Genomic DNA, 18,852 nt, shown 5'->3' with positions numbered 1-18,852 from the left:
GATAAAACCACTTTGCAAAATACCTGGAACAACCAAAGGCAGCAGGGGGCCAGGCTGGGACAGATGCTGCCAGCCCGACTAAAACCCGGCTGGGGGGAGCAAACAGCTGCAGCCCACGTGACTTGCGAGGCGCTGCCCAAGCATTGCTCTCGCGGGCTGCTGGGCAGGGAACGAGCCTGGGCGCCCGCACGGGCCGCCACTAGCAGCCCAGGCGCAGCTCCGGCTGCAGAGGAGGGTAAAAAGGCTCGAGCCCGCCCTGCCCCGAACGGGACACTCGGCTCCTCTCCCCTCCAAGCCCCGCCCCTCCTCGTCCCGCAAATCTCCCCCCGCGCACGCTGCTCTGGGCTGCCCAGCGCGAGGCAGGGAGGCGAGAAAACTCAGAAGCACGCGGCCAGCGCGGCCCTCGTGGCACTTCCGGCGGCCGTTCTAGCCGGAGCCGTCTCTATGGCTGCCGCGTTTTGCGATGTTTATTGTCGCGGGGACAGGGCCCGGGACCCGGAACAACAAAGAGCGAGAGCGACGGGGCGCGTAGCAACCGGGCCGCGCGCGGCGGAGCCGGGGACACTCAACCGCCGGCCCACGCGGTAACTGCAGCTGTCGCCGCTCACCCGCGGCGCTGGCCGGGGAGGGTCTGGCGCTGGGGGCGGGCGCTGCGGGGCCGGGGCGCGGGGGCGGCTGCAGGGGGCCTGGCAGGCAGGTGCTGCGGGGGGGACGGGAGGCGCCAGTCTGGGCCCGATACCCCAATAAAGGCGCCTCTGGGTGCTGCCCCCTACGGAGCGGGGCCAGGGGCGCAGGGCTCGGGCTTGGGCTTGGGCTTCTCAGCCCCGGCCGCTCCCACGTCCGCTCTCGCCCAGTGGTTCCTTTCTGGGCGGTGTGGGGCAGATCCGGGCAGTGTCTGGGCCCTCCCCCCCCCAACCCCCGTCCCAAAAGCTGGCGTGCAGCAAAAGTAACGGTGTGTGCGCAGAACGTAGTTCAAACCCTTGGCCAGCCCCCCATCCTCCCCCTGCCCCTTTCCAGGGGAAGGGGAAAGTAAGGCGGAGGAGAACGAGACAAGAGCATCCTCCATGGGACACACTGTTTCCTGGCAACCAGTAGAGGCTCCTCAAAATGGCAAATAGTTAACCAACCCTCCCCCCCACCCAAGTCTGATTTTTGTAAGTTCCTAAAATAACATTTGTTGGTTAGATTAACCCTTGGTGGTGACATGGTAAACTAGATATAGAATCTGTCCCAGGTGATCAGTGTTGTGAAATGGAAACTGTCAAATGATTTAGGCCTGAAATCTATGCTTTGTAGTTTAACAAAAGTTAAGTAAAAATCTAACATTCATGTGTTTCAATGAAAATATTTTGGCTAAGTTTAAAAAACAAATCATTGCTAAAAATGATTACTTACTTTTCTCTATTTATGTTCATTTGTGTTTTGTACTTAATTCAGTTTGTCCCAAAACAAGAATCTAGTCAGTTTTATTTTTCGTTCTGATGCAATGGCATAATCCAGCCTAAACATTGCAGCAACTACTACAAAGGAATATTTAACACAACTTTTATAAAAAGCTTTTGAAGCTATTTTTTATACATTTAATGAAAATATTTCTATAAATAATAGGCTTTATAACATCTCCTTTCCTTCCAAAACCTAGACTGGGGACCTAAAGTTCCTGACAATGTTCCTAACAAAAATATGGGTGGCACATGTTAACAATTTTGTGCTGCTAAGTAAGTGCTCTGTAAAAGGAAAATTTAACCTAGGAGCAACAGGACTTCGATGCAGTGAGTTTCCTAAACTGTGAACCTGTAGAGAATCACCAGCTCAAAAGAGGAAATACTTTCTTGGCAGTGGATACAAGCAATAATAGTTGTATGCAGCAGCACTTAAAGGCCCCAGTAGGAACCAATGCCACTGTGTGGTAGGTGCTGTACAAACACGCAGACTCTGCCCTAAAGGCTTACAATCTATAAAAACCAAAAATCAAAATAAACACAACACACCAAACACAAGGGAGGGAAATGAGATATAGTACAAACAAAATATTACTTAAGGCATTACGATGGCCATCTTTGATCAGAGGAAGCAATTTTCCTCTGCCCAGCTTGACATCCATGTCTTGTGATGGTTATGATACTGAGAGGCAAAATAACTATCATCTGGTATCCTTATGTACCTGGCTGACTGACAGTCATCTAATTAGGAAACTAAGAGGAACCTCTGCATGACAACTTTATGTGTGTGTGAAAGAAATTGTGATATACATATTACATACAGGCACACAAAAACATACACCAGCCCACCAATCTGGTGAAGGGAAAGGTTTCTGGTGAAGGGAAAGGTTCATCCTCCTCTTCTAAAGTTTGTTTTTAGTGTGCAAGAAATTGGACTCTCAAATCATCTCCCCACTGAGACTATAGAGGCATTACACAAGTGCTACTGGAACTCTTATGAGTAGGGTCCTACCAAATTCACAGTCTGTTTTGGTCAATTTAATGGATATAGGTTTTTAAAAATCGTACATTTCATGATTTCAGCTATTTAAATCTGAAATTTCACAGTGTTGTAATTGTAGGGGTCCTGACCCAAAAAGGAGTGGGGGGGGGGATCACAAGATTACTGGATGTGGGGGGGTGGGAGGTTGTGGCACTGCTATCCTTACTTCAGTGCTGCTGCAGGCAGTGGCGCTGCCTTCAGAGCTGGGCTCCTGGCCAGCTGCTGCCACTCTTCAGTTACCCAGCTCTGAAGGCAGCGCCGCTGCCAGCAGCAGCGCAGAAATAAGGATGGCAGAGAGCTTCCCAACCAACCAGTAAGCTATGCAGCTCTGAAATATTAGGAAACATCAATCCTTCATCAGCGCTGCATAGCTCATAGGTAGGACCCTACCGAATTCATGGCCATGAAAAATTCGTCAGACCACGAAATGTTCTCTCCCCCATGAAATCTAGTCTCCCTCGTGAAATCTGTATAGTATAGGGCAATGGTTCCCAAACTTGTTTTGCCGCTTGTGCAGGGAAAGCCCCTGGTGGGCCAGACCGGTTTGTTTACCTGCCGAGTCCGCAGGTTCGGCCGATCGTGGCTCGCAGTGGCCACAGTTTGCTGCTCCAGGCCAATGGGAGCTGCTGGAAGTGACGCGGGCGGAGGGACGTACTGGCCCTAAAATTTGAGAGCTGCATAGCTTACTAGTTGGTTGGGAAGCTCTCTGCCCAGAGTAGCTTCCCAACTTCTTGCCGCAGAGCTAGAGGTTTAGGGAGTTTTTGTGGTTTGGTGTTTTTGTTTTTGTTTTTTTTTCCTGTGGCAAGCTAACCTTTCCCTTAAATAAAACAGAGTATTGTGAAGCCAACATCTGCATCCTCAAGGCTTACTCAGGTCAGGAACGTTTTCTGCTGAATTCAGACTGTCATTATGTTTTAAGGAACACCTCAGCATTTAGGTAAAATAATGTCCAAGTAGAACCTAAGTCTTTGTTTATAAAAGAAAGCAAACATAAAGCATTCGATTACAGCTTTATTTCTGTCATACAAAATAAATGTTGTAATTTGAATCATTTCATCACATGGATGTTGGTATAATAGACTGACAGTACCATTATTAGTTAACAGCCTATGAAGGCCCTAGTTCTGCATTCAGAGCTGCATGGGTGAACTCTGCAACTACACAGTGGTCTTTCCACACAGATCCAATTGTGGGACTGAGGCCAAAGTGGCTTGCAGAGCAAGACTAGTATCTCAATAAAAGTAAGAGTGTGTCATTTCCCTCATTAAAAGACTCTGGAAACACCATAAACCATGAGTAGTTATTCGCTTACATCAGCTAATTCCCTCACAGTACTTTATAGCATCAATATGCTGAAAGACCTTAAGGCTTGTCATCGGTACATCTATGACAGGTGTCCATGTATTACAGACTGGTATGAACTTTTATTAATTGTTTCTAGCTATCTTAAGGTAGTAGCTTTATCAGTTAAAATAACGTCAGGTTAAGTATTATTTAAAATGTTTCTGTGCATGTGCTACTAATATGTTAGGTAATTAAAAGTGAAAAACATAGTATCGAATTTGATTTCCCCAAAATAGGCCGTTCACCTTTGGCATTTTTCTAAGCTAGGACAATAAAAAGCACACTATCTAGTGCTTCTCAAGCACTGGCATAATGTTGCAATACTCTTTAAGTTGACAGTATCTTTTTAATACTTTTAGGTAGGAAAGTTCATGAATAGAGCTAATCAACAAAATCTAGTGGAATCTAATAGGGCAGATTTAGAAATTTGGCCCATAGTAATAATAATTAATAAATAATAAATGCACAATTAGAAAGAACTGGAAAATTTGTTCCCATTCCTTTACAAGTATAGTTGCTACATCTGGAGTAATAATGGAAAGCCCTGTAAAGCTATTTGTTGAGTGATCTCAAAAAGTGCTTTACCAAAGGTATATAAGCACTTTTATCCTCATTTTAAAGATAGAAAAGCTGAGGTACATCGATTAAGTGATTTGCCCAAGGTCATATAGCAAATCAGTGGCAGAGTTAGAAATAGATATTAGAGGTGGATCATTGACTTCACTGGGGTCAAGATTTTACCCTATCATGTGCTGCCCCCTGTCTGGACCACGTTCACTGGACCATGCTGCCGCTTAAATATGTTATGTATAATTTAAAGAACAGTTATATATAAACTCTGAATATATTTTTGCATCTTTCCTCTTGTTAAGATTCTTGATTTGCCCTTTTCTTAAAAAGGAATAACCATGCAGCTGAATCTATATTTCTGTCTTGAAGGAGGGTGGCCGACCAGACTTCATTTCCACAGAATCAAAAATTTCATTGTTCTCAGTATAATGTTATACTGTACTAAAATGAATGTCTGAAGATTTTGTTTTAGATTTCCTCCTTTATCCAACTTCTTGGACTGTTACTGAGACAGTGACAGCTCCCTCCCACCCTCCCCGCCTTTTACACCACAAAAGGGAACTCACTTGTTTTATTCAATGTCAGAAGATCATGTAATGAAAGACCTAATCACTATGCATATGTAACAAAGGGTGAACAAGAACTCTGGCTATGAAATTCCTGACTCTTGTGGGTTCATATTCTGAAAGAACCCTAAAGTAATAATGTTTTGTATTAAATAGATTGTTCAACATACTACTGTTAATGACGGAACTTAAATCAGTATTAAACATCCGAAGTAGTTTACTGTGTAAACACACAACACTGAAATATTAAATGTTCGGGTTTGTTTATTTTTTCAACCAGTGGAGTGGAAAGTGGTTTTCAGTCTTTTACATTGGGCACAGATACTGCTTGTATAGCAAATGTCACTTTTTACCAATAACTGTCACAAGCTGTAGACTACAATTATAAAGTGATAGTTAAAATTCATTTTGAAATTTCCAGTTATGTGCTTTGCATCATCTGAGCTTTCAGGATACTACTGATGAAAATCGATGCATTACTGTTACAATTTAAAATATCAGCTTGCCAAAATCTGCACATTTAAATTGTTCTTTATGATATTCTTGTGGATGAAATCACTTTGATTGGCTGAGCCCCACAGTATATTAGTGTTCTTGCTGGGAATTTTCAGCTCCCACACTGAACTTGTGGATTGTCTGTTTTTGTAATCTCTCCTCCCTGTACCCACTGTTCTTAACCTCTTCTATCATATAGCTGGCATTTACTTCTAAAAGATGGGTGTTTTGTGATAAAGAGTTGGAGGCATCTTTCAGGAAAGCAGTTATATTATTTAACAGCAGCTGTGGTGTGGTTAAGTAAGCATTATACTGTAATCGGCCATCAAAAACAGACCTGAGAGGGCATAAGTAAGCTTAGGGATATGTATAGTTCTCAGTAGAAAAATATTAGTTACCATTTTTCTTTCTCCTCCACACCCTATATCATCTTCTGTTTGTTTCTTCTGTGCTTTCTTCCTATTTCTCACTATTCTTTTGCCTTTCCTTTGATTCTTTTACTCTCTCCCCACTGCCTCCTTTTTCTTTGGATAAGCCAAGAGCTATGACATAATGTTTCAGATATGGAGCCAGCTGCACAGTGAAATAGACAATGATCACACAGAAGCCAGTTCCATATGTAAAACACATCTGCATTTCAATGTGTCACTATTATATGATGGTTCTCTTTTGCTTCTGCTTCTCTTTTGTTATCCAGCTGTAGTCCTCCATTCAAGATGTGTCTGAGAACGCTATTGGTCAGAAATTGTGGCAGGGTGCCATGTGGTAGGAGACCAAGAATGCATGGCAAATTAACATTAAAAGTGCTTAGGTGGAAAAGTTGATACTAACAATTTTGGTTTCCCTCTTGCTTATTTCTAATAAATATTTTGATCTTACCTCTGTATTTCGTTTAGCAAGGGAGTATATATGATGGTCTCCTTTTACATGTGGCTGTTTCTCGTCTCGTGGCCTCCTGCTTTTTTGATAAAACAGATCAGCATAGAGAATTTATCTTAAGGCTGACTGCTTTTCTTTCATTATATTCTTTGCTGTTTGTTGTGTTCATTCAGTATGAGGTGTTATGGGATTTTCAGCGAATGGATCAACAGTGATTTAATGTACTGTGGCTAAGGCTTACAAGTCTGTCAAGGAGGTCACGGATTCCGTGATTTTTTCATTACCTCCATGACTTCAGGACTCGGGCTATCAGTCCTGGGCGGTGAGGCTCAGGCTGCCATCTCTGCGCTGGGAGGCTCAGGCTTCCATTCATTTCTGTTTTTCCTGCGACCTGTATGTGACTTTTGCTAAAAATAACCTTGACAAAATCTTAACCTTAACTGTGGCCTCCATCTCTTGAGTTGTGGTCTGCTTTAGCTTTTGAATCTTTCCTTGCCAAATTCTTGCCCATTTTGCCAGCCAGTAATATTTCAAGGATTTTCCTAACAAGCAGCATTAAAATTTTTACTTTTCTATACTGGTAAAAAGTTACGAAAATAAATTGCAGTGCTTCAGTGAGACCCTTAGTGTATGTCTATACTGCAGCTTGGAGCATGCTTCCCACTCAGATAGATAGACAGATATGTGCTAACTCCACTCAAGCTAGCACACTAAATAGCAGTGCGCACTTTGTGGCAGTGGCTAATCACCCGAGCTCAGACACTCCTGATCTCCTGAGTCTGAGTTCAGTGGATCACATGCTAAAAATAGCAGTGGAGACATTGTTGTGGCACTGGCTAGTCATCTGATCTTGGACCTGGAGGTTTATGCATACCTGGGCTCAGGTGATTATCCCATGCCACAATGGTAACACTGCAATTGTTAGCACACTAGCTCAAGCGGACCTAGCTTTTTTCTGTCTTCTAGACTGGAAGGCATGGTCCCAATTACAGTGTCGATATATCCTTAGATATATATCTTCTCTCTTCCTTCCCCTGCCTCCTCTCTGGTTTTGTGAAGGTCTTTTAGTTTTGTTTTTTGAAGAAAAGGAACTGACTTTCCTATCCAGTCTTAGGGAGGATGGGTGTATGCTGGTAAAAATGACAAAAAACATTGATGTTGTCATTGAATAGTTCTATTTGAATTTTAATTGTTAGTGGCAAAATTGTGTTTGAAATAATTAGTTTAAAAAAAAATAACCAAGTCTGCACTGGGAAATGAACGTTCAGTGTATTACTAGCAGAGCACTTGAACTCAGAGATGTTTCAGAGTTAATGTATTTTAGTTGCATTGGACTGATTTTCACTAATGAGAAACTGAACAATCCTCAAGTATGACAGAAGTTGGTCCAATAAAAGATGTTACCTGACTCACCTTCTCTCTCTAATATGCTAGTATGTGTTATTTGTAGGAGAGAAGATTCTGAAGTAGTTTCTGGCATAAAACAGGAACTACTTTTAATCATCAAATGGTGAAAGTTTCTTTTTTTATTGTAGTCCAAACTACAGCCAAACTACGACCTGTGGGCCTTATTTGACCCGTTCGACCATTTAATCTAGCCCTCAGCTCCTGCTGGGGAGCGGGGTCGGAGGTTTGTCCCGATCCAGCCAGGGAGCCGGATCGAGGGCTTGCCCCGCTCCGCGCAGTCCCCAGTCAATGGAGCTGCAGGGATGGCGCCTGTGGACAGGACAGTGCGCAGAGCCACCTGGCCTGCACCTCGGAGCTGGAGGTGGGGGGCATGCTTCCGGGAGCTGCTTGCAGTAAGCGCTGCCTGGAGCCTGTACCCCTGAGCACCCCCACACACCCCAATCCCCTGCCACAGCCCTGATCTCCCTCCTCCCACCCTCCAAATCCCTCGATTCCAGCTCAGAGCCTCCTCTTGTACCCCCAGCCCCACCCCAGAGCCCGCAGCCCTGTGCCCCAACAGCCTAGCCCATCCCTGATCCCTAATCAAGTGCCTTTCCTCCCTGTTCATTCATGGCATTGACTATACACAGGAAAGCTAATTTAAGGATAAAAAAATACTTTGAAAGTCTGTTTATTCTTTTAGTGTATGCATGTTTTGTGCATTTCTTACAGTTTCAAAGGCAAAGAGAAGGCTCCAAAGCATAAACTTTGGCAAATATTTGATCCTTATATTTGGAATTAAATGTCATCCATGTAATCATCCATTAATCGAAATAGTCAAGAGAAACAAATTTTTCCTTATATCTAAATCTGTCCTGCACTGATTTGAGGAAGGAATTGAGGAAAGGTTATTACTGGTAGGTGCTATAAAGCTTTTCCTTTGTTTCATAGAAATCCTAATTCATCTTCATATTCAGCTTTTAAAAAATATTTCTGTTGAAAGAGCAGCATACTATATTTAAGATAGCTTATTCCTTTTTTTTTCAGTTTTTATATATAATTAATTCTTTCATGACTATTTCTGATAAGTTGATTTCACTGTATTGAAATGCGAGTTTGAATAAGCAATAGATTTCCTGTTTTCTGATATGCAGGATGCAAAACTTTGAGGTTAACACATACTATAAATGAGTCAGAATGGCATAAAATTCATTCTTCAGTTCCAGATTCTAAGACTATCTCAATTAAGGAACTAAGGTACATGAAAGGAATGTTTTTAGACAACTGTGTGACACAGTATTTTTAATTGTATTGTTTTCTTTTTCAGAATGTGATCTTCATGGTGTGCTGGTGGGGAATCTGAGTTTTCAACCACCCCAATGGATGCAGACAGTGATGTTGCATTGGACATTTTAATTACAAATGTAGTGTGTGTTTTTAGAACCAGATGTCATTTAAACTTGAGGAAGATTGCATTAGAGGGAGCAAATGTGATCTACAAGCGTGATGTTGGGGTAAGAAATTGAACATATCTCAAATGCCAAACTAGACTAACTTTTACACATGTTTATCAGTTTAGAGCTCTGTCAATATCCATATGGTGGATATAGTTGGTAGTGTGAATACCATAGTCAGTGTAGCAGACTTGTGTTTAGAATGGCTGGGTTCTCATCTGTTTGACTTCTTCCAGTTTCTTTCTTGTTCAAGTTTGCCAGGCTTGTATCTGTTCTTTGATACTAAATTTGAAGAGACAAATATTGCATGCTTTGAAGCCATAAGAAATGTTGTGAAATTAAACCTGTGCAGTTTGTTTCTGGCACACTCACCTAATATTAAAATAAACAGGGAGAAAGATGAGTTTGGGTCATCTAATCCAGTGTTTCTCAAACTTTTTGATCCCAGGGACCAGCTTGCTGCCTTCCTAAACTGTGTCAGGGAAATTTCAGGGACCGGCACAAGTCCACGACTGGTTGTTGAAAAACACTGATCTAGTCCATCTTCCTATCCATGCAGGGCTAGTTGGGTTGACCAGAAAAATACTCATTCTGACATGCCAAAAACTTGGCTTGAATCTTATTTATTTATATAGCCCCCTATTGTAGATGTGCACATATCTGTGCAGGAATAAAGAAAGACACAGATCACTGCCTTGAGAAACTTAATCTAATGTGTACAGTTAGCTCCCATGTATAGGTAAGGGGAACAGCTTGTTAGAAAGGTATTATACAATCTTGTGTATGTTAATTCTAGCATGGTCAAGCATGAGTGGTAGCGGGGAAGTGCTCAAGTGGTGATCAAAGTGTTGAGTTGAGATTTTGAAGCAAAATAGTGAGGTGCTAGGTACACTGATGTAGGGAGGCTCTTCCAGGTATATGGTGTGAAAGAATGGGCAGCTTCGCAGGTTAGAGGAGGAGACAAACAGAGTGAGAAATCAAGAGGGAATTAGCAGAGGAAGGATGCTTGGGGAAGCAAAAGAAAATGAGATCTGAAATGTAGACAAAGTGAAGTTGTGTAAAACTCTGCAGATGAGATCAAGAAGTTTGAATTCGTGCAGAAGGAGACAATTAGTGGAAAGTGTCAGAGCAGTGATGTGGTCATAGTGACAGGAGAAGATGATTTTAGCACAATGCTACCGGCCTTAAAAAAAATTTTTTTTTAATAATTTCTGTTCACTTGAGCCACCAGCTAACTTGTTACTTTAATACTTGCTCACTGGCTAAGATACTTCAGGTTTATTTTATCTTTTGAGGAGTTGATATTGATTTAACTTCTGAAGACAAGGAAGAAACAGTCCTAAAGGCTAAAATAGAATAAAGGAAGTATTTTATTAGTTTTATACTTGTTTTGTTTTTTCAGTATGAAATCACACATACACTAAAACCTATTTTTCTTCTAATTCCTTCAGAAAGTATTAATGAAGCTTAGGAAACCTAGGATTACAGCCACAATTTGGTCCTCAGGAAAAGTTATTTGCACAGGAGCCACAAGGTAAATTTCCCCTTTTGTAGGAGAAGGAAAAAATTGTTCCTGGATGAAATTCTTGTATATGACATTGAAAAATACCACTTATTGTCATGAAATCTATTGCATATATTATTGGCAGATCTGGTACAACCATCTATTATGAAGGTTGCACGACAGTTCCCATTATAAGAGCCTGTTTTCAGTTGCTTATAATTTTGCCAAACTTTAACCCTTTGGGCATAATTTTTTTGTGCTGAATGTCTGCTTCAGGCTGAATTTTTTTTGAAAATTTCAACAAAAACAGTTCACCCATTCATTCTGAGAATGACACTAGGGAAGAATACATGTTTTACCTACATTAAAAAAAAAAAAAAGTCTGGCAACCTTTTGAAATACTCTAGCATCTCCATGCTTTGGAGCAATGACTTGAAATTGGAGTGTGGGGAAGTGGGGTACTTTGTGTCAGGGAAATATTCTTTGCTGTCCCTGTGAAAATCCATCCAAATTTGGCTAAGTTCTAAACCCTGGGGGGAAAAAAAATCTCCATTTGCACATTCTCAATAGAGGCTTCTTCAATTTTAGCCGGTACATTCCCTGAAGAATTGATCTGCACCTGGCATACTCCAGCCCAGAACTGAGCAGGACTTTCCCTGCAATTGCTGTGGGCTTTGCCAGGTCTGGGTCCTGGCACCTGAACTGGGAGCCTATCTCTCTTGTGTTTTCCATGACCACCTGCTTGGGACCAGGCAGCGTGGAACAGGTCGCTGCCTGACTCCAATGCAGAGGGGACAAGGGACTGGATTGGGACAACGAGCCGGAGGGAGGGAGACTGAAATTGCAAGCTGGTGGAGGAGAGGGGTGGAATCTGGGACTTGGGACTGGGGGGACTGGGACTGGCTGGGCAAGGGGACTGAAATGAAGCAGGGTTCTACAGACAACGGTCTCCTTCAATACACAGATTTATCCCAGGAGCAGGTCCATTCTGTGAACTGAATGAAGCAAGGGTCCTGTGGAAAATATCGATTGTGTAATTGAAGACTGTAACAGAATACAGTGGTTCCCAAACTTTTTACTAAGGCAACCCATCAAATGCATTTTGTCTTTTTGGGGGGACTCACCATTACCCTCTCTTCCCCCTGCCTCCCTTTCTCAGCCCTCCAACTTCCTACTCCCCTAGCCCCCTGCTTAGCTCCCCCTAGTCTCCTTGCTCTTGCTTTCCCCACCTTGCCCCATCTTGCAGCCTCAGCTGGCCCCTCTCTCTCTGCAGCTGGGCTGTGATATTACCAGGCTGCTGACTGTCCAGTTCCTGCTTCAGCTGCTTCCTCCATGCTGCTGCTGCCCAAATCCCTCTCCCTACACTGCTGCCTTCCAGGGGAAGTGAAAGTGCGGGTGGGGAGAGCACCTCTGGGCCACAAGTGACCCACCTAGATGCTTTCCAAGACTCACTGGTGGGTCGGGACCTGCTGTTTGGAAAACGCTGTCATAATGCATATGCCCAAGGGGGCTGATTTCATATGTACAGGCTACCTTAATGCTGGCACTTCTTCACTTTTCATTTTAATGTTTTTTTTAATATAGTTTTTGCTGTGATTACATATGTAAGTATGTGAACATGTGTATGTATACATCTTAAAATTTTAGTTTTATTGCAGTAGCTATTAGTAAAACTAGTCACTTATTATTTCTCTCCTTTAAATTATAGTGAAGAAGAAGCTAAATTTGGTGCCAGACGATTAGCTCGTACTTTGCAGAAACTAGGTTTTCAGGTATTGATCCTTTGAATAATAACCTTCTCTTTTTGGGGTGAACAAATTTCTCTTGATAGGGACTAGCATGTTTGGACCTTTCAAAACTGATAGTCAGCAGAAGAGGTGCTGTAACAATTTCGTAACCAGCATTTTCTCACTCAAATTCTCATTGTGTAGCAATGCAGGTTATCAAGAGATTGCATTTATTTTAGTATATTTGGGGCTCCCACGTGGTAGTTCAGCATCATGCTTTCTTATCAGCTCATGAGCAGAAATTTGTTTCAGGAGATTGAGTAAATTAACCACCTGCATATATATAATGTCCTCCTCATACTCAAAATCTTTAAAAAGATTGCAATGAAGAAAAGTAGAAATTTGCCCCATCCATTTGTAAAATATGATGAATGGCATTTTCCCAGTGAATCTAGTTTTAGGATAGCCATTATGGTGAACAACTCCTAACTGCTATAAGTTTTTGATTTTTTATTTATTTATTTATTTATTTATTTATTTATTTAATTAAACTAAAGCAAGTTGCTATAGTCTAGTTAGTCAGACTGTGCACCGGGACCAGAATTTACTCCTAACTTAGAATTTACAAAGTGGAACTCCTTCTTGCCTAAGCTTGAGTCAGTTACATCTACCAGTCAGTTGCAAAGTCTGCTACTGTAAGTGTCTTAGGCGTGGCTGATAGAACCATTCAGTTTGGTGTTTGTTTTTTGAGCAGAAGGGCATGTAATGACGTTTTAAAGCTATCATGCAACCAATTGCTCTAATTTAATTAAATAAACCATAAATTTACTATTAGGCAAGTTGCTAGACATCTGAGTGATGATTCGAAAATAAGAATGGCCTACTTCCAAGGTTGTTTAGCATATAAAATGGCCACCAAATTTTAGAGGTGGGCAGTCAGCCCACACCAACTCTTACTATCCTGAGTGCGTTAAATCAAACTGAAAAACTGCGTTATGGGGCTATTAAGTATTGGATATCATGTAAAAGTGAAAATGATGGAGCAGAATGTTGAATTAAGTCAAACGAAATATATACCTATGCAGAGCTTTAGTAATGGCTTTATAGGAAATAAACAGGTTCATTTATGTGCAGAAACAGATTAATGTGGCTTAACTTTATTGTAAGAGTGAACGTTGTAGGCAGAGCACATGTTGATGTCTAATTAATATTGCACAAGCATTTCAATTCTAAGGGGTCATTTTCAGCTGCTTGTAATTTAATTGTTCAAACTGAAATTTGGTAGACTCATTCTCAGGCTGCGATTTTTGGTTTTTGTTTAATTCACTCCCTCCCCCTCCAAGTTTGAGCAAAAATGGTTCTTCATTGGTCTTGTCTGTGTTAACAGTTTCAGGAAAATCTCCCACTATTGCATTGGCTTTGCTGGTAATTTGCCATAGGCATTTTACCACCATAATGTAGCATTTTGTGGCTGTGGATGGCTAAAAGTCTATTGGAAACCAACAGTTTAGCTTTTTGTTTCAAAAAGAAAAAGGAAATGGCTTTCTCTGTAGTAGCTGCTGGAGAAGGCAAACAAACAATTTTTCTCTCATTTTCTTTTTTATTCTTAACTGTGGGAGAAACTGTTAAATAAAACAATGATAAACTGTTAATATGGACGAATTATGTATCACCTTAGTGGGTTCTAGTAACGTGACATGGGAAAGCTTGGTTTGTAATTTATTTTGATGTTTCTTGAATAATTTGGTTTAGTTAATTTTTAACTTAGTTACAAGTGCTTACTACAGTGATATAGACCATGCATGTTCATTCTAAATGTAATTGAATCTACTTGAGAAGGCAATTGTGTGTTTGGGGTTTTTTTTTTTTTTGTTTTGTTAGACAAGTTATTGGATTACAAAGATAGTTCAGAACTAAGGTATTTGAAAATTTACGCTAGTTCTGTTTGGATTCCTACTCTTATCAGCTTTATGTTAAACACAGGGTTTTATTGGTTGAAATAATCAAATTATTGTCAGACAATCTTTTCCATATCAGATATCATAACATTTCTCATTCTTGTTCTCTTTCTCTCTCCAAAAGGTAATTTTCACAGATTTTAAGGTTGTCAATGTTTTAGCGGTGTGCAACATGCCCTTTGAAATCAGATTGCCAGAATTTACGAAGAATAATAGACCTCATGCTAGGTACAGTAGGTCTTAAGAGAATTCTTATCTTTTTCTTCAGTGTATCAGCTTTTTATTAGCAAATGTAGACGTGTCTTTGACAATCTTTTCTGTTTTCTAGTTATGAACCGGAGCTTCATCCTGCAGTGTGCTACAGAATAAAACCTCTCAGAGCTACCTTACAGATTTTTTCAACAGGAAGTATCACAGTAACGGGTACTTTATGATGCCAAAATAAATATTTAACTTACTTTCTTTCATGGGAGTTCAGTTAGACTTTCAAAGCAACAGAGAGACAGGCATGTGAGATTTCATTTGTACTTAATGCTGCCAGATAATTTGTCTTTCAGTGAAAATGCCTGAATAACTGTGGGAGAATGTAAAACTCCCAGCAGATCAAATACGTTTGTTTTGTACACGTGGATGTAATCAGTTTCCGAGGAGATGAGGCATATGAGGAAACTGATCTTATATACCAGAGACTGAGGATATTTTCTTGTTTAATTACAAATTCTAAAACTTTAACTTTCCTTCTCATTTTTCTTCTGTACAGTCCCATAAACTACTGCTGTTTAAGCAACAGTTCCTATCACAGGCGTGCACCTTGAGACTAGAGAGGCACAGCCAGTATAAAATGGCAACATCATCCTGCGATCAACAACTAGGGGGTGTTAGAGATTGTCCTATTTCAGGTTTTGGTCCTAATCTATCAAATGCTTGGGTAAACATCCTCCTGCTTCTTTTGGATGGAAACATTATACATAACCTTTGCTGGAAACTTAAAATGAAACAAACAGCTAAATAGATAGATAGATAGATAGATAAAATTTTCTAGGAGGCTTTGTGCCACCTTTCCCATTCCCCTCTGTTCCTATTTGGCATCTTCTGCCCCATATCTCAAGAAGGACTTTGCTGTGTTTCCCAGATATGCACAAACATCAGCTGAGAGCAAATACAACACCTGCTAAAATAGGGGGGGGAAACATGAATAAAAAAGATTCAAAATCTGTGGGAAATTAAAATAGAACTTCAACATTCATGATATGGAATTATCCCATACTAAATTTCTGTTGGTTGAAAATGACAGATAAGATATTGGTATCTAAAATAATTCTTAGGGACACTTGTATTGGGGGGTATGGGATATGGGATCCTGACAAATATCTAACATTTTATAGAATACATTTCTTTTAACTGCAATCATTATAGTTAAAATCCACAAATATCCAAATTGGAAACCTACCAAAAATGTAAATGTTCCAGCAAGTTAATTTGAACTAGTAACAGCCAAACATAGAAGGAAAAATTACTTTTCAAATAAATAAGAAGCTTTAATGTTCCACAGAAATGCAGCCAACTTATTGAACTGTGATTTAACTATTTGTAGTTCATAACTAAGAACCTCTATTAAAATTCAGAAGAAATACTTTTTTTTTTTTTTTTTAAATGATGTGGGTGGGGACAGTTGCAGGTTCGATGAAGTGAGAAAAAGAAATGAGGAAGCTGGTGGAAGTGTCATCAATTCCAGCTTTTCTTCCCCTAAAATGAGTGTTGGGTTTCCTCAACTTCTGTGTCTCATCTCTCCCTGTGCTAACCTCCACAATCCTCTGTCTTGCTGTGGAGGGTCCCGTCCAGGTCTTCAGCCTTGGGAGAATCACTACTATCCTTGTAAGACCCATTTACCTGCTCATGCTCTTTCTGCTTTCCACAGCCTGCTGGATGTTACTTGGCATTGCTCTCTAGAACTTCATATTTCTGTGGTAGCAGACAAATTGGAGGGAGGTGCAGTGCATTCAGTAGTGCCTGCCTGGAAAGCAGAGTATGTGGATTGATAGGCCTCGTATAATCTTCACAAGGTTTGAAAATCTGAGAACGATCCTCTTCCTGGGCCATTTTCTTATTTTCATAAATGTACAAAAAAGCACTAAAATAGTATGTCTTGAAATTTGCACATAAATAGGACATACAACAATTTGTGATCTCTTTAAAGATCATTACATTAGGAAGAAACTTCTAGAGTCCTCTTCTCCTTCCTGGTGAAACCATTAGTTCATTAAGTCGGGTATCCTGTCTCTGACAGTGGTGAATAGCTGTGCTTTACAGGAAGGCAGAATACCCTCCCTAAATTCACTCAGCCAAACTGATAGTGTTATCCATGAGGCAGAAAGGGACCCCACCAGTAATCAGTTTATGCCATGAAATGTATGACTTGATTACCCTGGTCCTAGTTTTCATTTACCCTGGTCCTTAGTTTTATTAATGGTTTTAAAATTATGCAGGCCATTAAAAATTCAGCTATGATATTTGATACGGACTTTGAGAGGCAGTGAATTATATAAGTTGTCTGAAATATTGTTGTCCTTATCTTTATTTTGCCTAAAAATACTGGCTGTTTTCATTGGGTGACCCAGAAGTCTTTATGGATTGCAAAATTTTGAATCAGTTAATTATTTTCTAACTCTTTTCCCTCCTAGTTTTTCCACCTACACAATCCAAAATACCTTTAGGAAGGGCTTTTTGAAGGCATAAAGAGCAGGCACATTCCCAAATCTCCCCTTTAATCATCTTCATTGAGAAAGTCCACAGATGCAATATCAGGTCATCAAAAGTTGGCTATGCTCCTAAGTAGGGGCATGCTAGGATTTGATACAATTTTAGTTGTATTTTCTGCATTTTCTATACTTTTTTTTTTTTTTTTTTTTTTTAAATACTGCTGCAAATTATGCAGACCGTTTTTACTGAGTCTCCAAAATAGTTTTCCTCAGAGGAAATCACAAGTTCACACACTATCTGTGTGGTTGAAAAGTTGACTATTTTGGTCAGTACATTAGTAAGCTCCTATCCAAAGTTAATTTTATTTATCATTCTGCTCAATCATTTGCAGCCTTCATAGTTTGTTACACAGTGACTTAGTGCCGTCAGCAGACCTTACCAACTCAGTCTCCATTTCCTTCTCCAAAGCATCAGTAAATCAGTTTAGATGATAAACTGAGGATAACCAGATCTTGGGCTAAAGGTTATGTCCTGAGGTTGATGGCAGAGGTATTCAATAAGCCAAACTACAAACTTACGGACCATCAAGTTGTTGTTGTACTGAACTGTCTAATAACTGAGACATAGTTAGGTTAAAATCCATCACTTACAAATAGTTTCCTTTAGCTCAGTGAAATGAGAAATTGAAGTGGCCATCCTTTGCTGTGGGTACACAGGTTCTGAGGACAGTAGCAAATCAGAAGGCATATGGCATGCTTTCTAACCCCACTCTTTCTGGGATTCTTCTGTTCCAGTGTACTAGACAGTATATCATTTCTTTTGAGATAAAAGTGACAGATATGGAGTTATTAATTTCTAATCTAGTCAACAACCGGTTCAAATGTCATTGCAGGCTTTAGAGGTTGCATATCATTTTCTTCCTCTAAGTACTTAATAACTTCCTTGACTATGAAAAAAGGTATGTCTACAGTGTAAAGTTGTGCCAGCTAATATATTCTGAAAGGTTTTTGAGGTACTGTTACGTTCTTGCCTTTTTAATGCCCTGACTTTTTCTCCTTCTTCTCTCCATTTTTTAAATGTCTCAGGGCCAAATGTAAAGGCTGTTGCCAGTGCTGTGGAACAGATTTACCCATTCGTGTTTGAAAGCAGGAAAGAAATTTTATAATTCACCACTTAATGGTTAGGTTCCCTAACCAAGCACCTTTAAAGACTGCTGCACGTTGGACTAAAAGCAAAAAAGGAAAACTGGACCAACAATAGCTGAGGAAATACAGACTCTTTTACTTGTTCATTGCCGCAGTGTAAACTCCAATCCCTTCGGATTTTATTTTGAACAGTGCTGTATTGTAAAAACAAAAGTTTACAAGATACGAAATTGCTGCTTTTAAAAAGACGTTCTATTTATTTTTGCAGTAATTTCTATGTATTCATTAGCAAACTTGTCACGATGTGCACTACCTTTCAAACATTTTTTTTTTAGTTTGAGCTTGTGTTTTATTTGTGAATAGTCTTTTACATTTTTGTATGCTGAATATTGGGCACCAAAGAAGCTGTAAAAGTTATCTTTTTCACTTGATGAATGTGCACAAATAAAAATTTGGAAAATCTCTCTTAATACCTGTTGTTATATTCCTTTTCCCGTTTTTTATTACAATTAAAATTGTATAGCTGCAAATTAATTTGGAAACAATGTAAATGTAATCCCTTGCTGATACTTTTGTTCCTGCTTGTAGTGTGTGTGTGTGTGTGTGTGTGTGTGTGTGTGTGTGTGTGTGTGTGTGTAAA

At 40.3% G+C, this 18,852-nt stretch overlaps 1 protein-coding gene across 1 annotated transcript; it reads left to right on the top strand.

Annotated features, from left to right (window-relative positions):
• The first annotated feature begins 413 nt into the window (after positions 1-413).
• On the top strand, positions 414-18,682 carry TBPL1 (TATA-box binding protein like 1). The gene is made up of 7 exons (XM_050949942.1): positions 414-584; positions 9,052-9,238; positions 10,630-10,712; positions 12,391-12,454; positions 14,492-14,595; positions 14,696-14,790; positions 18,153-18,682. Exons 2-7 carry the CDS (start codon positions 9,104-9,106, stop codon positions 18,230-18,232), a joined length of 561 nt encoding a protein of 186 aa, XP_050805899.1. The 5' UTR covers positions 414-584; positions 9,052-9,103; the 3' UTR covers positions 18,233-18,682.
• The last annotated feature ends 170 nt before the right edge of the window (positions 18,683-18,852 follow it).

Source organism: Gopherus flavomarginatus, chromosome 4, assembly GCF_025201925.1.
Source record: "Gopherus flavomarginatus isolate rGopFla2 chromosome 4, rGopFla2.mat.asm, whole genome shotgun sequence".
In the NCBI taxonomy this organism is placed as follows: domain Eukaryota; kingdom Metazoa; phylum Chordata; order Testudines; family Testudinidae; genus Gopherus; species Gopherus flavomarginatus.
Note: the sequence above shows the minus strand (reverse complement) of the source record. Positions and strands in the feature narration are given on the sequence as shown.